The sequence below is a fragment of the Balaenoptera borealis genome (assembly GCF_965194805.1).
Source record: "Balaenoptera borealis genome assembly, chromosome: 7".
Classification (NCBI taxonomy): Eukaryota; Metazoa; Chordata; class Mammalia; order Artiodactyla; family Balaenopteridae; genus Balaenoptera; species Balaenoptera borealis.
In genome coordinates this window covers 75,425,289-75,450,925 of record NC_138864.1, presented here as the reverse complement: position 1 = coordinate 75,450,925, position 25,637 = coordinate 75,425,289, and the positions used below count along the sequence as shown (strand labels likewise).

Genomic DNA, 25,637 nt, shown 5'->3' with positions numbered 1-25,637 from the left:
CCAAAGCCAGACAAAGACATCATAAAAAAGAATTGGGAGTTCCTTGGTAGTCCAGGGGTTAGGACTCGGCACTTTCACTGCCGTGGGCCTGGGTTCAATCCCTGGTCAGGGAACTAAGATTCTGTAAGCCACGCAGTGTGGCCAAAAAAGAAAGAACTACAGACCAATATCCCTGATGAACATGGAAGCAAAAATCCTCTAGAAAATATTAGTAAACTGAATTCAACAGCACATTAAAAGGATTATACACCATGACCAAGTGGAATTTATCCCTGGAAAGCAAGAATAGTTCAATATATGCATATTAGTCAATGTGATATACCACATTAATGTGGTATATCACAAAAGGACAAAAATCACATAATTATCTCAATGTATACAGAAAAAGCATTTGACAGAATTCAACACCCTTTCATGATAAAAACTCTCAATAAATTAGGTGGAGAAGGAATTTACCTCAACACAATAAAGGCTGTATATGAAAAGGCCACAGCTAATATCACACTGAATGGTGAAAAGCTGAAAGCTTTTTCTCTAAGATCTGTATCAGGCAAGGATGCCCACTCTCACCACTTCTACTCAATATAGTACTATAAGTCCTACCCAGAGCAGTTAGGCAAGAAAAAATAAATAAATAAAAGGCATCCAAATCAGAAAGAAAAAGGTAAAATTATCTCTGCAGATGACATGATCTTATACGTAAAAAACACTAAAGACTCCACCAAAAAACTGTTAGAACTAATAAATGAATTCAGTAAAGTTGCAGGATACAAAATTAACATATAAAAATCAGTTGCATTTCTATACACCAATAATGAACTACTCCAAAAAAAGGAAATTAGGAAAACAATCACGTTTGCAATTTCTAAGAATAAAATACTTAAAAGTAAACATAACCAAGGGGTGAAAGACATAGTGGTACTGCCACTGTGGAAAACAGTATGGAGGTTCCTCAGAAAATGAAAGATAGAACTACCATATGATCCAGTAATCTCATTTCTGGGTATATATCCAGAAGAATTGAAATCAGGATCTTGAAGAGATAGCTGCACTCTTATGTTCACTGCAGCATTATTCACAATAGCAAAGATACAGAAACCACCCAAATGTCCATCAGCAGATGAATGAATAAAGAAAATGTGGTATATACATACAATGGAATATTACTCAGCTTTAAAAGAGAAGGAAATCCTACCATTTGCAAGAACATGGATGGACCTAGAAGACATTATGCTAAGTGAAATAAGTCATTCACAGAAGGATTTCTCTTATACACAATTTCTCTTATAAAAGGCATCTAAAATAAAAGTGTAGAAGTAGATAACAGTATGTAGACAGTGGAATGATGGAGTGAGGGAGGCATGAGGTGTTATCATTCACCAGGTATAATGTTATAGTCATACAAGATTAGTAAGTTCCAGAGATCTGCAGTACAACATATTGCTCATAGATCTGCTCTATAATATAGCAGCTATAGTTAAGGTAAGGTATTGTGTACTTAAACATTTGTTAAGTGCATGGATCTAGTATGTTCAGTGGTCTTACTACAAAAAAAAAAAAAAAAATACCACAAAGGGATACAAGGACACTTTTAGAGGTGATGAATATTTTTATTACCTGGATTGTGGTGATAGTAACACAAGTATATACATATGTACAAACTCACCAAATTATATATAATAAGTATATGCAGATTAAAAAATTCCAGTTGTACTTCAGTAAACATGGGGTGGGGTGAAACTCTGATGAATATTACTTTCCATAAGATGAAGTAACTAGATTTATCCCCTGCAAATTCTCTTTTTATATAGAGAGCTGGAATACTCAGCTCTCTTCCAGATACACATAGACAATGGGGCTAATCAACTATCTAGTTTCTTTTTTACAGCAGAGAAGAGAGGGATATAGTGATAAAATGATAACCTGATCTTAGGTTTCAACGGCAAAGTCTTATTGACCAAAGTGCTGTATTAAGCATAGTAAAAAATTTAGAGATGAATATTAATGAGTACCATCCTTACTATCTACCAATACATTGGGATTCAGTGGTTACTGCAGAAAATGACTTGATGTTTTATCCCTTTTTTACTTAATACCTCACAGTTATACTAAGATAAATAGTTTTATTTATGTGTCTTTTATTACAGCACAACTCAATTCCCTTTGGCTAAAAGATAATAAGTCCAATGTTTAATTAGTAACACTGGGCATCGGATCTTTTTCCTTTTCTTAGGAACTTAACTGAGAGGAGTTCTTGTCTATTCATTTGCATCATGAAAGGACTTTAAATTTTATCAAACACTTTTACTTCTATTGAGATATCATATACTATTTCTCCTTTATTCTGTTAATGTGGTCCATCACATTGTATTCCTTGAATAAGTCTGACCTGGTTATGGTGTATTATTTCTTTTTCTATGTTGTTGGATTCAATTAGCTAACATTTTTAGATTTTTTTTTGGTACCATGTAATGTGAGTTTAATTTTCCTTTTTATTAATGTTCCATGGATGGTTTTGGTATTTAGTTTATTTTGACCTCAGAAAAACAGGAAATATTTTTTCTAGAAAGAGTTTGTGTAAGATTGTTTTCATATCTTTCTTAAATAATTTGTGGAATTCACCGATTAAGTCATCTGTGCCTGGAGTTCTCTTTGTAGAAAGATTCTGAAGTATAGATTTCATTTCTTTAATATGTGTGTGTCTATTAAGGTTTTCTATTCTTGCATACGTTCTGATGTCTTTTTCTAGGCACTCATTTATTTTGTCTAAATTTTCATATTTACTCTCATAAGGCTGTTTGTAATATCCTCTTAGGATTTTTAATGTCTGTAAGATACAAAGTGATGCTTTCTTTTCCTTTCTTGGTATTAATCATTTCTGCCTTCTCCCTCTCGCTTTTTTCTTGATGGGTTTCACCAGGAGTTGATCAATATTATTAGTCTTTTTAAAGAATCAATCTGTGTGCATTATTATTTCTATTTTATTTTGTTTTATATTTAATTAATTTCTGTGGGGGTTTTTTCGTTCATTCAATTTCACCTTTTCTATTTCTTTAGTTTTTCTGGAATTTAATTTTATTTATTTTTTTATACAGCAGTTCTTATTAGTCATCCATTTTATACACATCAGTGTATACATGTCAATCCCAATCTCCCAATTCATCACACCACCACCCCCACGCCCCCACCGCTGTCCTCACTTAGTGTCCATACGTTTGTTCTCTACGTCTGTGTCTCAATTTCTGTCCTGCAAACTGGTTCCTCTGTACCATTTTTCTAGGTTCCACATATATGTGTTAATAAATGATATATTTTTTTCTCTTTCTGACTTACTTCACTCTGTATGACAGTCTCTAGATCCATCCACGTCTCTGCAAATGACCCAATTTTGTTCCTTTTTATGGCTGAGTAATATTCCATTGTCTATATGTACCACATCTTCTTTATCCATTCGTCTATCGATGGGCATTTAGGTTCCTTCCATGACCTGGTTATTGTAAATAGTGCTGCAATGAATATTGGGGTGCATGTGTCTTTTTGAATTATGGTTTTCTCTGGGTATATGCCCAGTAGTGGGATTGCTGGGTCATATGGTAATTCTATTTTTAGTTTTTTAAGGAACCTCCATACTGTTCTCCATAGTGGCTGTATCAATTTACATTCCCACCAACAGTGCAAGAGCATTCCCTTTTCTCCACACCCTCTCCAGCATTTGTTGCTTGCAGATTTTCTGATGATGCCCATTCTAACTGGGGTGAGGTGATACCTCATTGTAGTTTTGATTTGCATTTCTCTAATAATTAGTGATGTTGAGCAGCTATTCATGTGCTTCTTGGCCATCTGTATGTCTTCTTTGGAGAAATGTCTATTTAGGTCTTCTGTCCATTTTTGGATTGGGTTGTTTGTTTCTTTAATATTGAGCTGCATGAGCTGTTTATATATTTTGGAGATTAATCCTTTGTCCATTGATTCGTTTGCAAATATTTTCTCCCATTCTGAGGGTTGGCTTTTTGTCTTGTTTATGGTTTCCTTTGCTGTGCAAAAGTTTTAAGTTTTATAACGTCCCATTTGTTTATTTTTGTTTTTATTTACATTACTCTAGGAGGTGAATCAAAAAAGATCTTGCTGTGATTTATGTCAGAGTGTTCTTCCTAAGTTTTCCTCTAAGAGTTTTACAGTGTCCAGTCTTACATTTAGATTTCTAATCCATTTTGAGTTTATTTTTGTGTATGGTGTTAGGGAGTGTTCTAATTTCATTTTTTTACATGTAGCTGTCCAGTTTTCCCAGCACCACTTATTGAAGAGACTGTCTTTTCTCCATTGTATATCCTTGCCTCCTTTGTCATAGATTAGTTGACCATAGGTACGTGGGTTTATCTCTGGGCTTTCTATCTTGTTCCATTGATCTATGTTTCTGTTTTTGTGCCAGTACCATATTATCTTGATTACTGTAGCTTTGTAGTACAGTCTGAAGTCAGGGAGTCTGATTCCTCCAGCTCCGTTTTTTTCCCTCAGGAATGCTTTGGCTATTTGGGGTCTTTTGTGTCGCCATACAAATTTTAAGATTTTTAGTTCTAGTTCTGTAAAAAATGCCATTGGTAAATTGATAGGGATTGCATTGAATCTGTAGATTGTTTTGGGTATTATAGTCATTTTCACAATATTGATTCTTCCAATCCAAGAACATGGTATATCTCTCCATCTGTTTGTATCCTCTTTAATTTCTTTCATCAGTGTCTTATAGTTTTCTGCATACAGGTCTTTTGTCTCCCTAGGTAGGTTTATTCCTAGGTATTTTATTCTTTTTGTTGCAATGGTAAATGGGAGTGTTTCCTTAATTTCTCTTTCAGATTTTTCATCATTAGCATTAATTTTGTACCCTGCGACTTTACCAAATTCATTGATTAGCTCTAGTAGTTTTCTGGTGGCATCTTTAGGATTCTCTATGTATAGTATCATGTCATCTGCAAACAGTGACAGTTTTACTTCTTCTTTTCCAATTTGTATTACTTTTATTTCTTTTTCTTCTCTGATTGCTGTGGCTAGGACTTCCAAAACTATGTTGAATAATAGTGGTGAGAGTGGACATCCTTGTGTTGTTCCTGATCTTAGAGGAAATGCTTTCAGCTTTTCACCATTGAGAATGATGTTTGCTGCGGGTTTGTCGTATATGGCCTTTATTATGTTGAGGTGGGTTCCCTCTATGCCCACTTTCTGCACAGTTTTTATCATAAATGGGTGTTGAATTTTGTCAAAAGCTTTTTCTGCATCTATTGAGATGATCATATGGGTTTTATTCTTCAATTTGTTAATATGGTGTATCACATTGATTGATTTGCGTATATTGAAGAATCCTTGCATCCCTGGGATAAATCCCACTTGATCATGGTGTATGATCCTTTTACTGTGTTGTTGGATTCTGTTTGCTAGTATTTTGTTGAGGATTTTTGCATCTATATTCATCAGTGATATTGGCCTGTAATTTTCTTTTTTTGTAGTATCTTTGTCTGGTTTTGGTATCAGGGTGATGGTGGCCTCATAGAATGAGTTTGGGAGTGTTCCTTCCTCTGCAGTTTTTGGGAAGAGTTTGAGAAGGATGGTGTTAGCTCTTCTCTAAATGTTTGATAGAATTCACCTGTGAAGCCATCTGGTCCTGGACTTTTGTTTCTTGGAAGATTTTTAATCACAGCTTCAATTTCATTACTTGTGATTAGTCCATTCATATTTTCTACTTCTTCCTGGTTCAGTCTTGGGAGGTTATACCTTTCTAAGAATTTGTCCATTTCTTCCAGGTTGTCTATTTTATTGGCATAGAGTTGCTTGTAGTAGTCTCTTAGGATGCTTTGTATTTCTGCGGTGTCTGTTGTAGCTTCTCCTTTTTCATTTCTAATTTTATTGATTTGAGTCCTCTACCTGTTTTTCTTGATGAGTCTGGATAATGGTTTATCAATTTTGTTTATCTTCTCAAAGAACCAGCTTTTAGTTTTATTGATCTTTGCTATTGTTTTCTTTGTTTCTATTTCATTTATTTCTGCTCTGATCTTTATGATTTCTGTCCTTCCGGTAACTTTGGGTTTTGTTTGTTCTTCTTTCTCTAGTTCCTTTAGGTGTAAGGTTAGATTGATTATTTGAGATTTTTCTTGTTTCTTGATGTAGGCTTGTATAGCTATAAACTTCCCTCTTAGAACTGCTTTTGCTGCATCCCATACGTTTTGCATCATCGTGTTTTCATTCTCATTTGTCTCTAGGTATTTTTTGATTTCCTCTTTGAGTTCTTCAGTGATCTCTTGGTTATTTAGTAACGTATTGTTTAGCCTCCATGTGTTTGTGTTTTTTACGTTTCTTTCCCTGTAATTGGTTTCTAATCTCATAGCACTGTGGTCAGAAAAGATGCTTGATATGATTTCAATTTTCTTAAATTTACTGAGACTTGATTTGTGACCCAAGATGTGATCGCTCCTGGAGAATGTTCCATGCGCACTTGAGAAGAAAGTGTAATCTGCTGTTTTTGGATGGAATGTCCTATAAATATCAATTAAATCTATCTGTTCTATTGTGTCATTTAAAGCTTGTTTTTCCTTATTAATTTTCTGTTTGGATGATCTGTCCATTGGTGTACGTGAGGTGTTAAAGTCCACCACTATTATTGTGTTACTGTCGATTTCCTCTTTTATAGCTGTTAGCAGTTGCCTTATGTATTGAGGTGCTCCTATGTTGGGTGCATATATACTTATAATTGTTTTATCTTCTTCTTGGATTGATCCCTTGATCATTATGTAGTGTCCTTCCTTGTCTCTTGTAACATTCTTTATTTTAAAGTCTATTTTATCTTATATGAGTTGCTACTCCAGCTTTCTTTTGATTTCCGTTTGCATGGAATATCTTTTTCCATCCCCTCACTTTCAGTCTGTATGTGTCCCTAGGTGTGAAGTGGGTCTCTTGTAGACAGCGTATATATGGGTCTTGTTTTTGTATCCATTCAGCAAGCCTGTGTCTTTTGGTTAGAGCATTTAATCCGTTCACGTTTAAGGTAATTATCGATATGTATGTTCCTATTACCATTTTCTTAATCGTTTTGGGTGTGTTTTTGTAGGTCCTTTTCTTCTCTTGTGTTTCCCACTTAGAGAAGTTCCTTTAGCATTTGTTATAGAGCTGGTTTGGTGGTGCTGAATTCTCTTGGCTTTTGCTTGTTTGTAAAGCTTTTGATTTCTCCATCGAATCTGAATGAGATCCTTGCTGGGTAGAGTAATCTTGGTTGTAGGTTTTCCCTTTCACCACTTTAAGTATATCATGCCACTCCATTCTGGCCTGTAGAGTTTCTGCTGAGAAATCAGCTGTTAACTTTATGGGAGTTCCCTTGTCTGTTATTTGTCATTTTTCCCTTGCTGCTTTCAGTAATTTTTCTTTGTCTTTAATTTTTGCCAGTTTGATTACTATGTGTCTCAGCGTGTTTCTCCTTGGGTTTATCCTGTATGGGACTCTCTGTGCTTCCTGGACTTGGGTGGCTATTTCCTTTCCCATGTTAGGGAAGTTTTCGACTATAATCTCTTCACATATTTTCTCAGGTTTTTTCTCTCTCTCTTCTCCTTCTGAGACCCCTATAATGTGAATGTAGTTGCGTTTAATGTTGTCCCAGAGGTCTCTAAGGCTGTCTTCATTTCTTTTCATTCTTTTTTCTTTATTCTGTTCTGCAGCAGTGAATTCCACCATTCTGTCTTCCAGGTCACTTATCCGTTCTTCTGCCTCAGTTATTCTGCTATTGATTCCTTCTAGTGTAGTCTTCATTTCATTTATTGTATTGTTCATCTCTGTTTGTTTGTTCTTTAATTCTTCTAGATCTTTGTTAAACATTTCTTGCATCTTCTCGATCTTTGCCTGCATTCTTTTTCTGAGGTCTTGGATCATCTTCACTATCATTATTCTGAATTCTTTTTCTGGAAGGTTGCCTATCTCCACTTCATTTAGTTGTTTTTCTGGGGTTTTATCTTGTTCCTTCATCTGGTACATAGCCCTCTGCCTTTTCATCTTGTCTTTCTATGAATGTGGTTTTTGTTCCACAGGCTGCAGGATTGTAGTTCTTCTTGCTTCTGCTGTCTGCCGTCTGGTGGATGAGGCTATCTAAGAGGCTTGTGCAAGTTTCCTGATGGGAGGGACTGGTGGTGGGTAGAGCTGCCTGTTGCTCTGGTGGGCTGAGCTCAGTAAAACTCAATCTGCTTGTCTGCTAATGGGTGGGGCTGGGTCCCCTCCCTGTTGGTTGTTTGGCCTGAGGCAACCCAACACTGGAGCCTACCCAGGCTCTTTGTTGGGGCTAATGGCGGACTCTGGGAGGGCTCACGCCAAGGAGTACTTCCCAGAACTTCTGCTGCCAGTGTCCTTGTCCTCACAGTGAGACAGAGCCACCCCCATCTCTGCAGGAGACCTCCTGCAGTATCAGGTAGGTCTGGTTCAGTCTCTATGGGGTCACTGCTCCTTCCCCTGGGTCCCAATGCGCACACTACTTTGTGTGTGCCCTCCAAGAATGGAGTCTCTGTTTCCCCCAGTCCTGTCGAAGTCCTGCAATCAAATCCCACTAGCCTTCAAAGTCTGATTCTCTAGAAATTCGTCCTCCCTTTGCTGAACCCCCAGGTTGGGAAGCCTGACGTGGGGCTCAGAACCTTCACTCCAGTGGGTGGACTTCTGTGGTGTAAGTGTTCTCCACTTTGTGGGTCACCCACCGAGCAGTTATGGGATTTGATTTTATTGTGATTGCGCCCCTCCTACCATCTCATTGTGGCTTCTCCTTTGTCTTTGGATGTGGGGTGTCTTTTTTGGTGAGTTCCAGCGTCTTCCTGTCGATGACTGTTCAGCAGTTAGTTGTTATTCCAGTGTTCTCGCAAGAGGGAGTGAGAGCACGTCCTTCTACTCCGCCATCTTGAACCAATCTCAACCTTTTCTATTTCTTGAGATAGATGCCAGGATCATTGATTTTCAACCTTTCTTCTGTTCTAATATATCCATCTAAGGCTGTAAATTCTCTGGTAATAATGGTTTTAGCTCCAGCCGAGTTTCCATATGTTCTATTTGTATTATCATTATGTTCAAAATGTTTTCTAATTTTCAGTGTGATTTCCTTTTCAATCTTTGGGAATTTTAGACGTATATTATTTAATTTCTGAACAGAGAAGGATGTTCTATTTTTTTCTTATTGTAATTGTTATGAATTAAAGAGGCAAAAGGCAGCCCATGATAGGCATCAGAGAGTACTACTTCAAAAGTGGGAACAAAAAAAGTGTGATTCATACCCAGAGGTGGTAAAACCTGGAAGCACCTGAGTGAGTGGGGCCAAGCTGATGGCCTTTATGCACCGACTCTCACACAACCACCATCACAAAACAGCCAGCAGAAACAGGGTCTCTTTTTTTTTTTCAAGAGGGATCCATGTTAAATAATTATCACATTATTATTGAATGATAGATAGATGCCATGTTAAATAGGAAAGGGATACAGGTTGACCCCAGCAGGCTTGCAAGGCCTGGGAGGGCTAGAGGGAGATTAGGCTCTGTTTACCAACACCAGCACCAGTACCAGCCTTTTCAGCCCATATCCATCCCCCACCCAGGAGAACAGTAAAAGTAGCCCTGACAGCAACTTCAGTCCCTCACTCCATATGAGCTGCACAGGCCTAAGCAGCAGGCACTTCAGTAAATAATATCATATGCAAAGAAAGGATGTAATTAAAAACCACAAATGTTTCAGGCATGCCAGCACTGTAAAAGATAGACAGTAAATGAATAAAGCTTGAAGAAAAAGTTAATAGAACAACAGAGGAGACCTTTAAGAATAATTAATATCAGGAAAGCAGAGGAGAATATTGCATCTACAGGAAAGAAATAGGCAGTTATGAAAAATAATTAAACGATATTAGTGTTTAAATAGTTGAAATTAAACTACACTGACAAAGTCCCTTCAAAGTTCAATTTTTTAAGCAAAGAAATTAACTGCTTGATTTAAGGAAATGAAGAAAAAATATTCTTTGAAAAGATTTTTTAATAGAAATAAACTCACAAATTGAATTTAACAATAAAGCCTTTTTAAATGAATAACTTTCTTTTTACTTAAGGTGCTGCATTTTGGGATGTTACCCCTCAGAGGATTACTTTCTTGAAAAGGAAGGCATTTTTCTCCTTTTGGATTTAATGGCAGTAAGTATGATTATAACAATTGTGAAACAAAAAATAAATGTCTTTATTAACTCTTTCCAAACTGAGTATCACAGAACACTACTCTGTGATTAAATGTGCCCTCAAATAGTGTTCAAATGTTTGTTTTAAACAAAAATCCCTCCTGGAGTTTCATAGTATGCATTGGCATAGTAGAGTCTGAAAATTCCTCCAGTGAAGAAACCAGTTTACTTAGGTCAGTGTTCCCAAACACATGACAGCAGAGAATTTATTCTGTCTTGTTTTGTTTTTCCCCATGAAACTTTAAAGAAACAGCTAGATTATTTAAAAATCAATAATCATTTATTAATAACTTCTAGCTTCTTCTCTTAGTATTAAAAGGGTCACCTTAGACAAAGGAGTAAAGATCAGCATTTTTTTAAAACTGTGTATAGTTTGTAGGTAATGTGAAGAATCTAGTGTGTCATACACTGTTTTACAGAATGAGCAGAAGTGAGCATATTAAGCCTTCCAGGAAGGCAGCTGAGAAGAATGGCAAAGATCCTTACAGTAATCCCCTACTAGCCTCAATTCTAAGTGGGTCCATAGTTAAGATGATATGAAAGAAAAAGTATACTTTTGTTTCAGTAAAACTTTTGGAGATATTCTCATGCAGAGTTCTAGCTATGTCACTGCCTATGATTGCCACCATTCTTGATTTTATTAACAGAATAACAAACCTACTTTGACTTAGCAAAGATACTAAAGTTATCTGTGTCCTTTTAACTCTGAAAGAAAATTAGTTTACACTAGAGATGAGAGTGAACTCATTAGATATAAAACACTACAAACAAAAAACAAGTAAATAATAATGATAATAATAAAAATAACCCACCTTGAATGAGTCATAACCAGAAACCCTTTGAATGTTCAGAAAATTGAACATAATACAGAAGGACGTATGTAGTCCTAAATGACATACAGCTCACCGTGTTTCTCTGACTAGCATACAAGTATGCCCAGAGGCACATGGTCAGTGTCAGGGATTCTCAAAGCTACAACATTAATTCCAGGCATATCTCCTGGAATCTAGCTTCTAGTTAAGATTTGGAAGTGAGGAATGATATTATGCATGTACGTATTAAATAATTATATTTTATTTTAATATTATATAGAAGACATAAAAGACATTTCTTACTTGTGTCCACTCTCCTTCACCATCAGGGTTTCTTGGATGGAAAGGCATGAAGGCTGGTAGGAGAGGCCATATAACACAGTGGTTGTGAGCACAGGCTGGAATCAGTCTGACTGAGGCCTCTAATAGTTGTTAGCTGTGTAACTTTGAAAAATTATTTAACATCTCTGCTACCAATTTCTTCATCTATAAAACAGAGATAACATTATCTACCTCATGCATTGGTGGAAGGATTATGTGAGTGATTATGTGTGTGTGTGTGTACACATATACATGCATTAGTTAGAATAGTTCCTGACAGATATTGTTGTTGTGTTTTCTATTGTTAAGAATGTAATTATTAGATTGCACTTAACATGGATTAAACCAACCAAGCTAACTACAAATTACAAATCTTCTTTAATGAAGTTCCTATATAAACTTCAAGCCTTGATATTTGCCTCTTTCTCCTGAAAGTGAAGTATAGGAATAAAAAACTCATTTGATTGAGGATTCTGCTTAATACAATCTGCTAAAATATTTATTCAGTGTGAAATGGCAATTGCTAATAAAGGTTAAATATCATTGAGAGTTTACTATGTGACAGGCAGTCTCATAAAACTCATCATAATAACTCTCTAAAGCAGGTAATATTATTACCCTTAATTTAATGAAAGAGGAAACTGATAATGTTTGCAATTCAGAAAACAGGTTACATGTTTCCTTTGCTATATTCTATTAGCAGTATACTGTAGGAGTTAATCAACCAAAAATATTTCACACAGAAACCATTACTGTGTGGAGGCCATTGCTCTGGTTGGACTTCTCTATACCTAAATTTTGGTTTGCTGAAAACCGTTTGTAGGAAAACAGAGGAAATATGCTTAATAAGATAATTTTTCTTAAGTGCTTAAATACTCCTTTATGGATGCTGAGTTTCAAAATACAAAATTATACCTCATTTTGATTTATTTTCACATGTGATTGCCACTTGGAGTTACCATCAGTTGGTCTCTTAGTAACAATGAGGTTATAGCTAGGATGAGACGACTTTACAAACTTTAATTAAGCAGGTAAACTGGAAAGATCCTATAATTACAGAGTCCTATGCATAGCACCATTGACCTTGCTTCACTTAAAATGAACATTTTCACTTATTTTGACAATCTCTCTTTTTCCTACTCAGCTAAATCAATTACTTTTGTTCATGACATATGTTTATGACTACATCAGAATTATATTGAATCTTTTTCTTTCTATTTTTTAAGAATCCCTAATGTTTGAAAATGGACTCATTACAATGGTATTTATTTTAATAGGAGATGGTCACAAATCATACTTAGAGTCTTAATTTTATAAGGCAGTCATTTAGAAGAAACCTACTGATTAATACAAATGTTTCTCCTTTCTTTTTTAAGACAGTAATTCTAAATATTAATTGCAACATTTTTCTTTTTCTGTTTCCTTGCAAAAGTTGAACCAAAAAAAATTCTGTAATCTAATACTTGGAATAATGGTTGAATTTTGTGATAATCCCAAAACTGCAGCTCATGTCAATGCTTGGCGAGGGAAGAAGGATCAGACAGCTGCTAGTCTTTTAATTAAATTGTGGAGAAAGGAAGAAAAAGAACTAGGAGTAAAACGTGATAAACATGGGAAGATCGTTGGTAAGTGTATTTATAATTGTTTGTAGAAGCAATTAGATCCGTATTTTTAAAAAGCAATCTTAGGAAAGTATGGGGACTTATACCATACTAAGTAAATTAGTAGCAGGTTCATATTTTTATAGAATATTTTCAGGAACTGGTATTTGATTATATTCTTTAAATTGAAAATAAAAAACTTAACAGTACTTCTTAAAGAACTGTCTTTGAGTTACCTGCTTTTGTAAGTATATTCAGTAATATTTCATTTACCAATAAAATTTGGGATATAAGTTGAGTGCTTGAGAACAATTTTTATTGTATTTTGTACATTTCTTTTGATTCATATAGTTTACTTTTTATATGAAAGAAGAAACTTTGAAATAAAAATAAATCAAATGTTCATAAATTTTAATTACTAGACTCTAAATTAATGAAGTTTATAGTACCAGAATTTATATTTCATTTATCTATTTTATAATGCTACATTATATTTTCTAAACCTCTTACAATTCTTATTATAGTTTCATCTGTTAGTATGTTTATTTTTAAGTGAAAATACTTCCCCTTTAACTTCTGATGATTTCTATCTTCAATCCATTTTTATTGTTTCTAACTTTTCATCTATAACATCATAAAATAGTTTTTATATTTATAGCATAATATATAGAAACCAAAAGCAAATAGGAGATTACATCATTGTTAAACTGACAGTGTTCAATTTCTGGATCTCAAAATTAGAAAAGTTTTTTACGTGAAAGTTTCACTTTTAAAAAAGTAATTTTGTGAAATTTTTATATTTTACATAAATAGTTAAAAATGAAAGCTTTAAGTTTTGCAACAGAATGGGGAAGAAATTATTGATTATTTATGCTTTTAAAGGAGTAACCATGTATCATGCAGTATTGTACTCTGTTACAATATTTTTATATATTTTATGATGTCTAGACTAAAATCTTAAAATTATTAATTTACTACAGTTTTTATCTGTCCTTTCTATATTTTCATGATATCCAATGATTAGATACAAAGAAACCTCTATTTACTAGTTTTCAAGAAGAGCAAAAAATCACACCACTGCCTGCTAACTGCCCAACCATTGCAGTTATGGATGTTGCTGAGAATATCAGAGCAAAAATTTATGCTGTGTTGGGCAAACTAGGTAAGAAGTTACTCGTCAAGTTCACAAGAGCCTCTCTTTTTTTGCTGAGTGTTGTAAATTGATTTTGCTTTGAAGTCCATTTTTCATATATGATGAACAAAAGTCCCTTTATACAGATAAATGCATATTCCATTGTTATCCCAATACACAGGCTACACCCTTAAACTCTGGGTTTGGGGCCAGGCATCAGTATTTTTTAAGATCCCCAGGTAATTCCAGAGTGCAGCCAGGATTAAAGGCAGTTAGTTTTAGATGGTTAGGCTTAAACACTAGAATTCTGAATCACCTGAGGACTTAACCTTGCTTCTTATTAAAAAAAAAGCCCTCACTCTTCAGATTGTGAAAGTACAATATCATGGTCTGACCACAGCACAGAAAGTATTCCTTTTCTAATGACTAGATAAGGATGACCTGGCAGCTGTTTGTTATAGGAGGAAGCCAGAAGCTCACAGAAGTAACTTTTTCATAAATCAGGATGAAATCAAAAGCAATCATTTGCATTTGTTTTTATGATAAATATATGCCTTTTGGAATCACTTGCTCTGTTAAAGTAAATCTCTCTTTATAAACTTCGTTTAGATTTTGAAAATTTACCTGGCTTATCTGCTGAAGATTTTGTTACCCTCTGTATCATACATAGATACCTTGATTTTAAAGTGAGTACCGTCTTAACCTTGTTATTAAAATCTAGTATGGCAAAACGTCAGTTGGGAAAGATCTATTTTTATTTGTGAGCAATCATCCACGTACTGCGTAGTTTTTATTTTTCATTTTACATCTGATACTATTCAAGGAACATACAATTAACTGATTGGGTATTTTCCATGGGGTATGATTTCATCCAACTATTAGTTTATAAAAGAAGATGGATGTTACTGACATAGAAGCCTAACAGAATCTTTAAAATATAATTTCTTCTCTTTAGAGGGTATTAAGAGCTAGGGTATTAAGAGCTAGAATTGAATGAATTATTACTTATTAAAATAAATGACTTATACTTATTAAAGTATTATTTTATCATTACATTGTATGATGATCAAATATCAATTAAAGAGTTGCTTACTTTGCTGGTTATATACTTTTTGGTAAATAAATGCCTTTGAAATTTTAGGAAAGTCCTTCCAAGTAAACATTCTCTTCTACTAGTATTAGTACTATGTATTTGAATGCTGTAAATGAATAAACCTCTATAAAAAAGGAAAACAAGGCTGAATTTTATCCCTATTCTGGATGTATGTTTTTTCTCTAAATTTAAACATACTCAAGCACAGTAATTTCCAGATAACCCAGAATATGAGATGGAGCTACAGCATGATGAAACCAACATGTTAAGAGTTTTAGATTCAAGTATTACGTTAGCTGGAAAGTGAGGGACAAGGCCCTGTTTCTCAGGGTGGCTGGGTACTAGAGTCCCAGGAATCCCCATGTTCATTGTTCTACAAATTCAGCTTGACCTAGCCTTCAAACAGGGCTTTAAGAAGGAAAGCATCTGTACTTCAGGAGGATGAGACTAAAGCAACAACTTGTGCAGCTGTGAAAACAGAGTGTCTATAAAGGAGAGCTCAGTGATGAGAGCAATAAACTACACTTAGGTAGTGGAACCTTACCCGTGAGTACTTATCACTGAAAAACATTAGGTAAATTACTTCTGAATACTCAAATGTAACTGTTGCCCCAAATCATTCTCAATGCACTTAACTTATTCCCAAGGAGTAAGTTAGGAAAAGCTGGTTCAGTTAAGTGTTAACTTTGGAATGATCACCCAAATAAATTTTAGGTTACGTAAAATTATATTATTTATTTTTGGTTAATTTAACTTTTTAAAACTCTTAAACTTTGCTATGACAGATTGGAGAAATATGGAATGAAATATATGAAGAAATAAAATTAGAAAACTTAAGACCAGTCACTACAGACAAAAAAATTTTGGAATCTATTATAACAGCATCAGAAAATATTGGAAAGATGGTTGCTTCTCTGCAAAGCGAGATGATTGAAAGCCAAGCACGCCAAGATGTGCAAAACGAACAAAAAGTATATACAAAAGTAAGCCACAGATGCCAATGAGGCACCAGAAAATAATTTCAATGTATAAACTAGTCAAAGTTATCCATAAGTTATATTTGCCTTACTTGTGAATGCTTCAGCACTTAGAGTTACCTTGTAATTTTCTTTTATAGTTACTTTCAGTGTCTTTGTATAGTTTTTAAAGAAAACATGGAGTTAATAGCTTGAAATTCAATTACTATACTCAGTGCTGCTTTATGGCATTATAATTTGATTTCTACAGGCTTACATTTTAAAACGTAGACACCTGAGACATTTCCATTTTTTGAAAGGTCAAACAGAGTTCCAAAAATTGTGGTCTATTTAAATGTATACACTTAGCAAATTCTGACAAATGGTGTATCTCTGTGACTGTATGTATAACCTCACTGAGAAAGTTGGCCCTCGTCCCTCACTCTGTGATAGGCCCTTACTAGTGTGCCAATCATAGGCACATCGACAAGCCTCTCCTCACCTCAGTGCCAAAACATATACTGTGAGCACTCTACAAATCTGGTCTCTGACTTTAGCTAATCAGAAAAAGCCTGTCAGGAAAATATAAGGCATTCTCCCAAAGCTTTACACAGGTAAGAAACAACACATCAGAAGTTTTTGAGCAAATAGGTTAAGTGACTATTTAAGTGAACTTGTCCACAGATACAAAGATGATGTAGATTCTCCACTTCTGCTTGGTGATCTTTTATGACTAAAATTAAGTATTTAAAACACTTTAAGGTGATTTCCAAAGTGTTTTCTATTGTCTGATCTTTTTACATCTACTATTAAATGTCTACATCTTCAGTCTAGTGGAACTTAGCATCCACCTATAAATTCTTAGATAACTCCCTGCTTAAAAGTTTTGTTTGTGAAGAGTTTTTATTGCAAGGATGCTGCCGTTTAACCCATTCATTTGCTTTTAAGTGGAGTAACCCGTTAGAAGTTCTGCTCCTCATTAGTTCTGTTGAATTGGCAGGATTCTGCCGTGTGGACTAGCTATTGCTGATTTGTTGGTTATCGTTGATTTGTTATCATGGCTCTGACCCAGTTTATTTTTTAGCAGTTGTTTAATTAAATACTTTTAGGTTCATAATTTAAACTTAATAGTCTATTATATACCAACCAAGGGCATGTGTCCTCGGATTATATATATATTTAGTGGAGAGCCTGTTGGGAACCGTAGTCTTTGTCCTTTGTCAGTAGTTACCTCCCTAGACTGCATCACCACAACAAACTCAGCACTCTCACAAAATTGCTGTCTTGCTGAAGGTGTAAATTAGAAGCAGTTTTACCAATATAATCTTGCCTAAACTATTGTCAGTGGCAGCAGAAAACTCTTTATTTTCTCCTGTGAATTTGCTCTTGGGTCATTGATGTAGCTTGTTCTGGATTATACTCTGTCTTCACAAGTGATAATCATGTGAAACTATCAGTCTTGCTGAGAAGGATTATTGTTATTTTCATATTTTGTATTTTTATAACAACAGTTTTGCATTACATTTCATGGGGAGCAGTTCAAACCTTGGCCACATAGTGAGGGAAGGAGTTTTTTCCATTTTAAGACTTTTGTTTTTTAAGTTGTTAAACTCTAACCCTTTTGCTGGTTGACCTTAAAATTTACGTTGGCAAAAACTAGGTCTTCCTTCAAAATACAAGTATTCAAGCCCTTTGGTATCCTTTCATAGAAACTGGAGCTCTTAATTATCTTTCTCATTTCAGGTACAAGCCACACACAAGCAAAGAGAATTGGCTAATAAATCATGGGAAAATTTCTTGGCTAGAACATCAAATGTTAAAACTTTAAAGGTACGATTTTTAAAATATTACGATATCCACAACAAACAGTCAACTCTGACAGACTTTTTTAGGGATAACTATTCATTCACCTTTTTCTGTTGATCTTTCTGTGTGGAATACCAACACTATTGATCCTCATTTGCAGTTTAGGGCGTTAACTGAAACTTTGCATTTTTCACAGTTACAGAAGATACCACTCTGAGTTTCATTTGGCTTAGCAGTGGGAGGGAGGGAAGCAAGGATGGTGTTCCTGGTTTGCATAAAAGAGATGAGAGTTAGTCAGGAATAAGCAGGAGAAATGTGCTCCTACTTTCCATTCTGAGCCTTCTTATTTACTGATCCTTTCTGTAAGAAGCAGAGTGAAGGACACAAAAAACAACTGTCCATATTACTCTCTCCTTCAAGGATGCTTCCCCTCTGTGACCACCAAAAGAAACATTATATTAAAGCTTAAGTGGGAATTTGGGACAAACACCCCTTTGGGAAAATGTGATAACCTGCTTCAGCAATAAACTAGAAACTAATCTAAACAGTTTATAATGCTAATTGTTCACTTGAAATATGTAAGAAGCAGCATAGATTTCCAAAAATCTCATTAATTTTTTTCCAACTTTTCCATTAATACTTGGGATACACTTTTATATAATGTTACAATTCTTCCTCTAGATATGAAATTGTTAAATGTTATATTAGCCCACGAAAATAGTGGAATCATATTAAAATAGCAAAACCAAAATTAAGAACAAGCTTATTCAAGGTACCATGTCTCCCCTTTGTCACTAAAAGTTCTTCCCAACTTTAAAATCAGCCCCCTCCATGCAGATAATTTGTTACCTTGAATTTAGCCTGTTCTAGTGCCTCAACTATTGAGCTTGACTATAACTGCAGCAAATTATAGTTTGCATTATTCTGAATGCTTGAAACATTTAAGTGTACTGAATTAGTATTTAATTCATGCAAAATAATTTGAAAACATGTATCATCTATTGTAAATTTAGTAGCTTATTCAATTATGCACAAAAAATTGAACCTGATTTCCTTAGGATCTGCTTTATCCCTTGGTCATATATTACCAGTACCTATGGAAATCTCAGTAACATTTTCAGGTGTTTTCTGCAATGTACAAAGGATATAACTTGTTAATAACTATTTTCTTAGCCTAAATGAGTAAATGAGTAAATGCTAGTGCTAACTAATAAAGCATAAAACAGACACGATTAAATATATTTTGTATACTTCATTGTACCATAGTTAATGCTTTAATAGCAATTAATTTATTTTCTTTCTAATTTAAAAATCTTCAGAAAGCAAAAAGACTTCAAGACAAAGGTATAGAATCCTCTAGATACAGTGAGCGTCCACCAAATGCAATATTTCACCGGACAGATATTGAAGGCCTTAACACAACAGTAAGATTTTTTTTTCTCCATAAATTTTCTTAGTAGATATTAAATTTAGTCCCCAAAGAATGTTATTTCTATGGGGTTTTGTCTCATATTTTTTCTTTTTGCTGTTCAAATATCAAATAGTTAAGGCATATTTATCTCTACCCTTGCCTAGTTCTGGTTTAGACCAGATCCAGCCCTCCAGGATTCCCAAGAAACTGCTATAAACACTAGTCAAAATATATCTCTACATCTCTTTGACAGAAAGTGTGCAGTGCCTCCTTTGCCTGGCAAATAGATCCATGCCATATTCCAGTGTTCCTGGTGTCCTCTTCTGGACATAATTTCGCCCTGATTGCAAAGGCTCCAAGGCCCTTATTTTTCCATTAGTCCATGCTGTCTCCTAGTTACTATGTACATTTTGTGTCTCTTCCAAAGTTAGCTGAAGGATGAATGGGTTTTCCTCTTAGTGAAAAATTTTGTAAATGGACTCGTAAATATTTACTTTTGCTTTTTTTAGGTGCCCTCTGGTGGGGTCGTAACAGTGGAAAGCACTCCTGCCCGATTAGTGGGAGGACCTCTGGCTGATACAGATATTGCTCTTAAAAAACTTCCTATTCGAGGAGGAGCCTTACAGAGAGTAAAAGCAGTAAAAACTGTGAATGAGCCAGAGAAGAGCGTTCCTACATAAAATACTCTGGAGACTTTTTGAAATAAATTCTGCTTATAATTTTTTAGTTAAATATCTGTATATATAAATGTAAAGCAAATATTTTAGAATAAATATTTTAGTAAAATACTATTAAAATAAAAGCACATATAATGTATTTTTATTGAAAATATCAACACATACTGTGAGAAGAGTTGTTATCAATTTCTTTCTAAAGATTACAATTCTCTTAACTGAAAACTGTAAAACATGTTGTATCAGTTGACTCTTTCAATTGATGTGAACTACTCCAACTGGTTTAAGCCAAAAAACAAAACAAAACAAAAAGAAGAAAACCCAACTTTTACAGGCTCTGGGGCTATCAAATCTAGGACTAATTAAAACTACAGGCATTGTTGGATCTAGGAACTGAAACTCTGTGAGTAGGATCTTCTCCTTCCCTAGCAGCTCCTGAATTATATTCTCCCAGGTTGATATCCAGTAGAAAAGAGTGCATGCCTATCTCTCAACAGTCTCTGCAACTGTCTCTGCATCTTGGGACCCCTGATTGGCCATATGCCCACTCCTGAACCATTCATCATGACTTTGGCCAGATCTGAGAACTGCCTATACCCAGAGACAGAAGGAAGCCAATCCCATCCAAAGCATATGGATGGAGTAGGGAATCAGGATATTATAAATATGTTATTATAAGTATATATAAATACTGGGCAGCAAAAACATTTGCAACAAATATGTTGGTCAAAGTAAAATAAGTTCTCTCTCCTATAAAAAGCAAATGTTATTCATAAGCTAAACAATAAAACTAAAATAAACATGTTTTAACTCTTAATATATAAACAAATTCTAATGCTACATCTCTTCCTTAATGGGGAAGGAAAAGGGGGAGTAGGGAGAAATTCTTTTGGTGGTGGGAGGTATCTTGCCAAATAGGAGGTAGATGCCTTAATGCTAGATGTAGAGCAATGCTAGATGTCTGTGTCCCTGTATGGCATTATGCGGTTTCCACAGCCTGTCTCCACTTCCGTCAACCCCCTTCTCCACTCAGGAAGCTGCAAAATTGAGTTCATGTCCAGGGCTGGGAGAGACAAGAATCTGTTTTCTCAGAAAGGAAAATATACTGGAATTTGAGTCTAGACTCTAGGCCCATAGGGTGCACACAGCAGTGTACTGGTTAAATGTATAACAACCAGCTCTGCAAGGGGAAAAAACCCTTATTTGTAGTGTTTGCCAATCCCACTATGACCAGTTTCAAGCTACCAACATGGTGCTACTGAATGCAGAGTTGGGAAGACACGCATAGAATCCACTTTCATTATCAGATAAAAGACGGCTCCAACACCCCACTGGGCCCACCTTCTCTTACTTTCTCCTCCCTCTTCCCCTTACTCCTCCTCCCCCAATTCACATTCCTCCAGGAATTTTTCATTATTCTGTCTGTGAGGATAGTAGCATCTGCCATGAGAGGAGAAATTACAATTGTTGTTATTGTTCTAATTAGAATGAGTTACCAGCAGCCTCTCACCCTGGCCCAGCTGCCCATTCTCCTTGTGGCTCACAGGAGTACATAATATGCATCAGCTTATCAGTGAGCTTTGTGCTCTCTTGAATCCCTTTCTCTATTACCACCACCCCCAAGAAGATAGCAGACAGCATAATTTGTTCCTCTTCTTCACAGGCAGCCCTAAGCACAAAGGTTCCATGTAAAGGGGAGTTACTGAGACACAAGAATGGGTGTGGGTAGGAACATGCAACGATGAGATGCCCATACAAAAAGCACCAGATACACATTCAGGAACATCTCAGATACACATAGAATCGAGATGAAGTGTCCATGGCTAAAAGCAATGAATGTTTACTCCATTTTGTAGACTATAAGTTCCTTCCTCAGACTCTAAGCTCCCTAAAGACAAGATAGAAACCACATCTCATTCATTATTGTAACCAACACCTCAGTAAATAAATTATTGAATTAGTGTGATGGTGGCCTCAGCTCCTGGCAACCTTCCCCTCAACTTCTGCAAAGGCAGCAAAGTCCTGAGCTCAAAGGGAAGGTTCAGCCAACAAAATACTATACAGGGAATGCTAAACATGGACATGTTAAAGTAGTTCAAATATATGTGCTTCATAACAGTGACAGACTTTCTCTAAAATGAGGCATAAATACTATTACATTAATATAACCAGTGGGTAGAAATAGAATTGATATTTCTTGGCTGAACATTATTTTTTGTATTTAGTACTACTTGGTATCTCCAGATTGATTAGGACTGACTGCAATCAAAATAATCTGTGAGTTCTGTAGAACTTCTCCCTGCTGTTGTAGATCTTACCCATCAGGAAGAGGAAAGGTAAAATAGGGCAGGTTATTACCTAGCAGCCATTTAACAGAGGAAGAAATGTACACAGATGGAGGGTAGTAAGGTTGCTTAATCCAGACACTTGCACTTGGTAGACAGACTATACCCAAAGTTCGCATATTATAATTCCAGCCACCCGGCAGCGAGCCAGTGAAATCAGTCCCTCTGTCTGACAGGGTCACTAATTCTAACACGTCTCCATCTCTCCTCACATCCTGTGCTCCCACCATACCACTTCTGAGCCCTAGGGGATTGGTGCCTCTCCCATCCAGCCTGGCTGAAAGGTGGACAGTATATTTCCTTCCATGAGTCAACTGATACAAAATTTCACCTCCCAGACTTCTGCTAATAAACTACATGAAAAGAAAGTCAAGAAAATAAAAACGGAGTTGAGTGAGCACAGATGAAAGTGGCTTCAACACTCCTCGGTAATGAGATTTTTACCACATGAGGGAGGAGTTCATTCCATGATTAGACCCTGTTAGCCAGTGCTTGCTCATATTGGATGAAAACCAGTGAATAATGAGGTGAACAACTTTTGTTCATCTGGTCCTCAGTCTGCCTTCTGGAACACAGGGTACATTTCATACCACAGGAAAAAACTATAATGTTCACCCTCAGTCTTTCTGGGTCAAATATCCAGTTTATTTAATCATTCCAGACCATGAATCTGGCCAGCCCTTTCTGAAGTGCTACAGTTTGTGATTATTCCTCTATACTGAGACCAACAGAACCGAACAACAATTTACAGGTGTAACAGGACACACGGAGGGTATAATGAAACTAGCCCCTCTCATTTTTACACACCTTCTGCCAACATAGCCTGAGCTTACATTAGTTTCACTGGCAACCATGTTTCATAATCGCTTGTATTTATTTTAATTTTTGTAGATATTTCCTTTTAAAGGAGATGGAACATAACTCCCCATTCCCTAAAGTGTGGGTAATGCTTAGTGCCTTGCTTCCAAAGAATACAACATAGAAAGAGAAGGGAAAGTAACTTTACAGCCAAGAAACCTGGCAGATGCTACCTCAGCCAGGGTTAAACGCCATCTGTGTTATGTCATGTTGACAGCATGTACCCTTGATAGGAAGTGCTGAGAACAGTGCTTTACTCCTGTAATTTTCACCCCAAAAAACCTATAACCCCAGTCTAACCATGAGAAAAACATTAGGCAAACCCAAATTGAGGGACATTCTGCAATACACCTGACCAGCATCGTGAAGTGTCAAGGTCATCAAAAACATCTTCTTAGAGCCTAAGAAGACATGACAACTCATTGTAAGTGGTGTCCTGGATGGGATCCTGGAACAGAAAAAGGACATAAGCGGAAAAACTAGTGAAATTCAAATTAAATATGAAGTTTAATTAAAAACGTATCAGTATTGGTTCATTAGTTATGACAAACATACGACTTAACGTAAGATGTTAACAATAAGAAAAAATGGGTGAGGCATATACAAGAAGTCTTTGCACTAGCCTTGCAACTTTTTGCAAACTTAAAACTATTCTAAAGTAAAAAGTTTATTTAAAGAAAAAAAATTCTATAGGAAGAGCAGAGGAACTTTAAGCATAGATGCTCAATTTTTATCCATTGTATCACCTCATGAAGAAATATTTTGGGAGCAATATTAGATGTTTTGCTGTCTTTTTTCAGCTTTCAGTGCTCTGGAAAACAACTGGTTATGAGTTAAGCTATATGAGTTCAGCATAAAACCAAAGCTGCGAAACTGACTGAGTCTTTACCATAATACCACTGCAAGAATTGGTGGGTTGTGGGGTTTTCTTTTCGGATGATCTGTCTGATCTCGTCTGATGATTTTGAATCGGGCAAAAGAGAAATACATATTGTTCCCCACTCAACCCTATGTTGGCTACAATTTCTCTTTCTTGGAAAAAACACCATATTTTGACATCATAAAAGTGCTTTTGAATTATATTATTTCCTGCTGCATCTTTGTCCCACAGCAATGACAACTCTGGGAGTCAAGAACTGTGTCTCGATTGCTCAGCAGTGTACCTCCAAGCTCAATGAATTTTTTTGAATGAATAAGTAAATGATGAAAAAAGAATACAATTTGCTATATACAAATGACATGATTTGTGCCCCAAACTGGGGGGATTTAACAGAACATTATATCTAAGTACCATCAAAAAGGCTTAAGATGGGGACTTCCCTGGTGGCGCAGTGGTTAAAGAATCCGCCTGCCAATGCAGGGGACGTGGGTTTGAGCCCGGTCTGGGAAGATTCCACACGCCGCGGAGCAACTAAGCCCATGCGCCACAACTACTGAGCCTGCACTCTAGAGCCCTCGTGCCACCACTACTGAAGCCCGTGCGCCTAGAGCCTGTCCTCTGCCACAAGAGAAGCCACTGCAATGAGAAGCCCTCGCACTGCAGCGAAGAGTAGGCCCCGCTTGCTGCAACTAGAGAGCACGCATGCAGCAACGAAGACCCAACACAGCCAAAAATAAATAAATAAATAAATTTATAATAAAATAAAAAATAAAATTAACTGCCTTTCTGCTTGTTATTCCTTTTTTAAAATGAGGACTATAAAAATGAGAACATAAAACAAAATTTTAGGCCTTAATGCATAGAAAAATAATATATAAGATAGCTTGGTGATGAGATACATATATCAGAAGCCACACAGTATACTACATCAAGATTAAATATTACTTTTTAGGATAATACTGGCATTAGTTTTGGCACAGTTTTAAAGTCAAAATTATGTATAAGATACCTGATAAAACTGGTTACAATTTTACTGCATTGATTGTTGTATTAAAAAATATGTTGTATTTGCATTTAAGTGGTTTTTTCTTTAAAAAAAAAAAGAGGCTTTACAAAGATGCCTTCTAAATAAAAAATTATTGACAAAATACCCCAAAATATGGAAATGATAATTCAATAGCCATAAAACAATTACATATCAACAAAAATACAATCTATCTTCATCAATATTAAAGAATTAGAAATAATTTTGATAAATGCTACAGGAAATATTCGAGCTCATAAATACTGACACAGGGTTAAGTTTTCAGGTTGGTGTCATCTTGCTTGAGGTATTTTCTGTGTTCTCTTAAATGTAAAACTCATGTTTTGTAAAATCCAGTCCTGTAAGGTTAGAGAGGAAAAATTGTTAACATTTGTTCTAATATGACTCTTAAGATTCCCTCCCTTTAAACAACCCTATTGAAAAAATTAATTTCAAAAGCCTAAATACATGTTGATGTTTAAAAATTTTTTCAACAAATGTA

At 35.5% G+C, this 25,637-nt stretch overlaps 2 protein-coding genes across 7 annotated transcripts in view; one reads left to right on the top strand and one right to left on the bottom strand.

The window, feature by feature from the left end:
• CFAP69 (cilia and flagella associated protein 69) overlaps window positions 1-24,885 on the top strand; it is a 70,575-nt gene extending 45,690 nt beyond the window's left edge. For all 3 annotated transcript variants that reach the window (XM_082398263.1, XM_082398264.1, XM_082398265.1), the window contains 8 exons: window positions 10,100-10,181; window positions 12,788-12,980; window positions 13,981-14,118; window positions 14,698-14,774; window positions 15,967-16,164; window positions 17,881-17,967; window positions 19,263-19,367; window positions 19,864-24,885. In XM_082398263.1, the coding sequence (XP_082254389.1) occupies window positions 10,100-10,181; window positions 12,788-12,980; window positions 13,981-14,118; window positions 14,698-14,774; window positions 15,967-16,164; window positions 17,881-17,967; window positions 19,263-19,367; window positions 19,864-20,034 (1,051 nt within the window). In that variant the 3' untranslated portion in view covers window positions 20,035-24,885. The remainder of the gene's footprint in view (window positions 1-10,099; window positions 10,182-12,787; window positions 12,981-13,980; window positions 14,119-14,697; window positions 14,775-15,966; window positions 16,165-17,880; window positions 17,968-19,262; window positions 19,368-19,863) is intronic.
• Window positions 23,169-25,637, bottom strand: part of FAM237B (family with sequence similarity 237 member B) — a 34,885-nt gene continuing 32,416 nt past the window's right edge. For 3 of the 4 annotated variants that reach the window (XR_014246442.1, XR_014246443.1, XR_014246444.1), the window contains 2 exons: window positions 25,404-25,494; window positions 23,169-23,679 (listed from right to left, as the gene is read on the bottom strand). Coding sequence is in view for 1 of the 4 variants with exons in the window: in XM_082398587.1 (XP_082254713.1) it covers window positions 25,460-25,494 (35 nt within the window). In the remaining 3 variants the exon portion in view is untranslated. Of the gene's footprint in view, window positions 25,495-25,637 lie in introns of all 4 variants that reach the window. The other variant, XM_082398587.1, reaches the window with a different exon arrangement.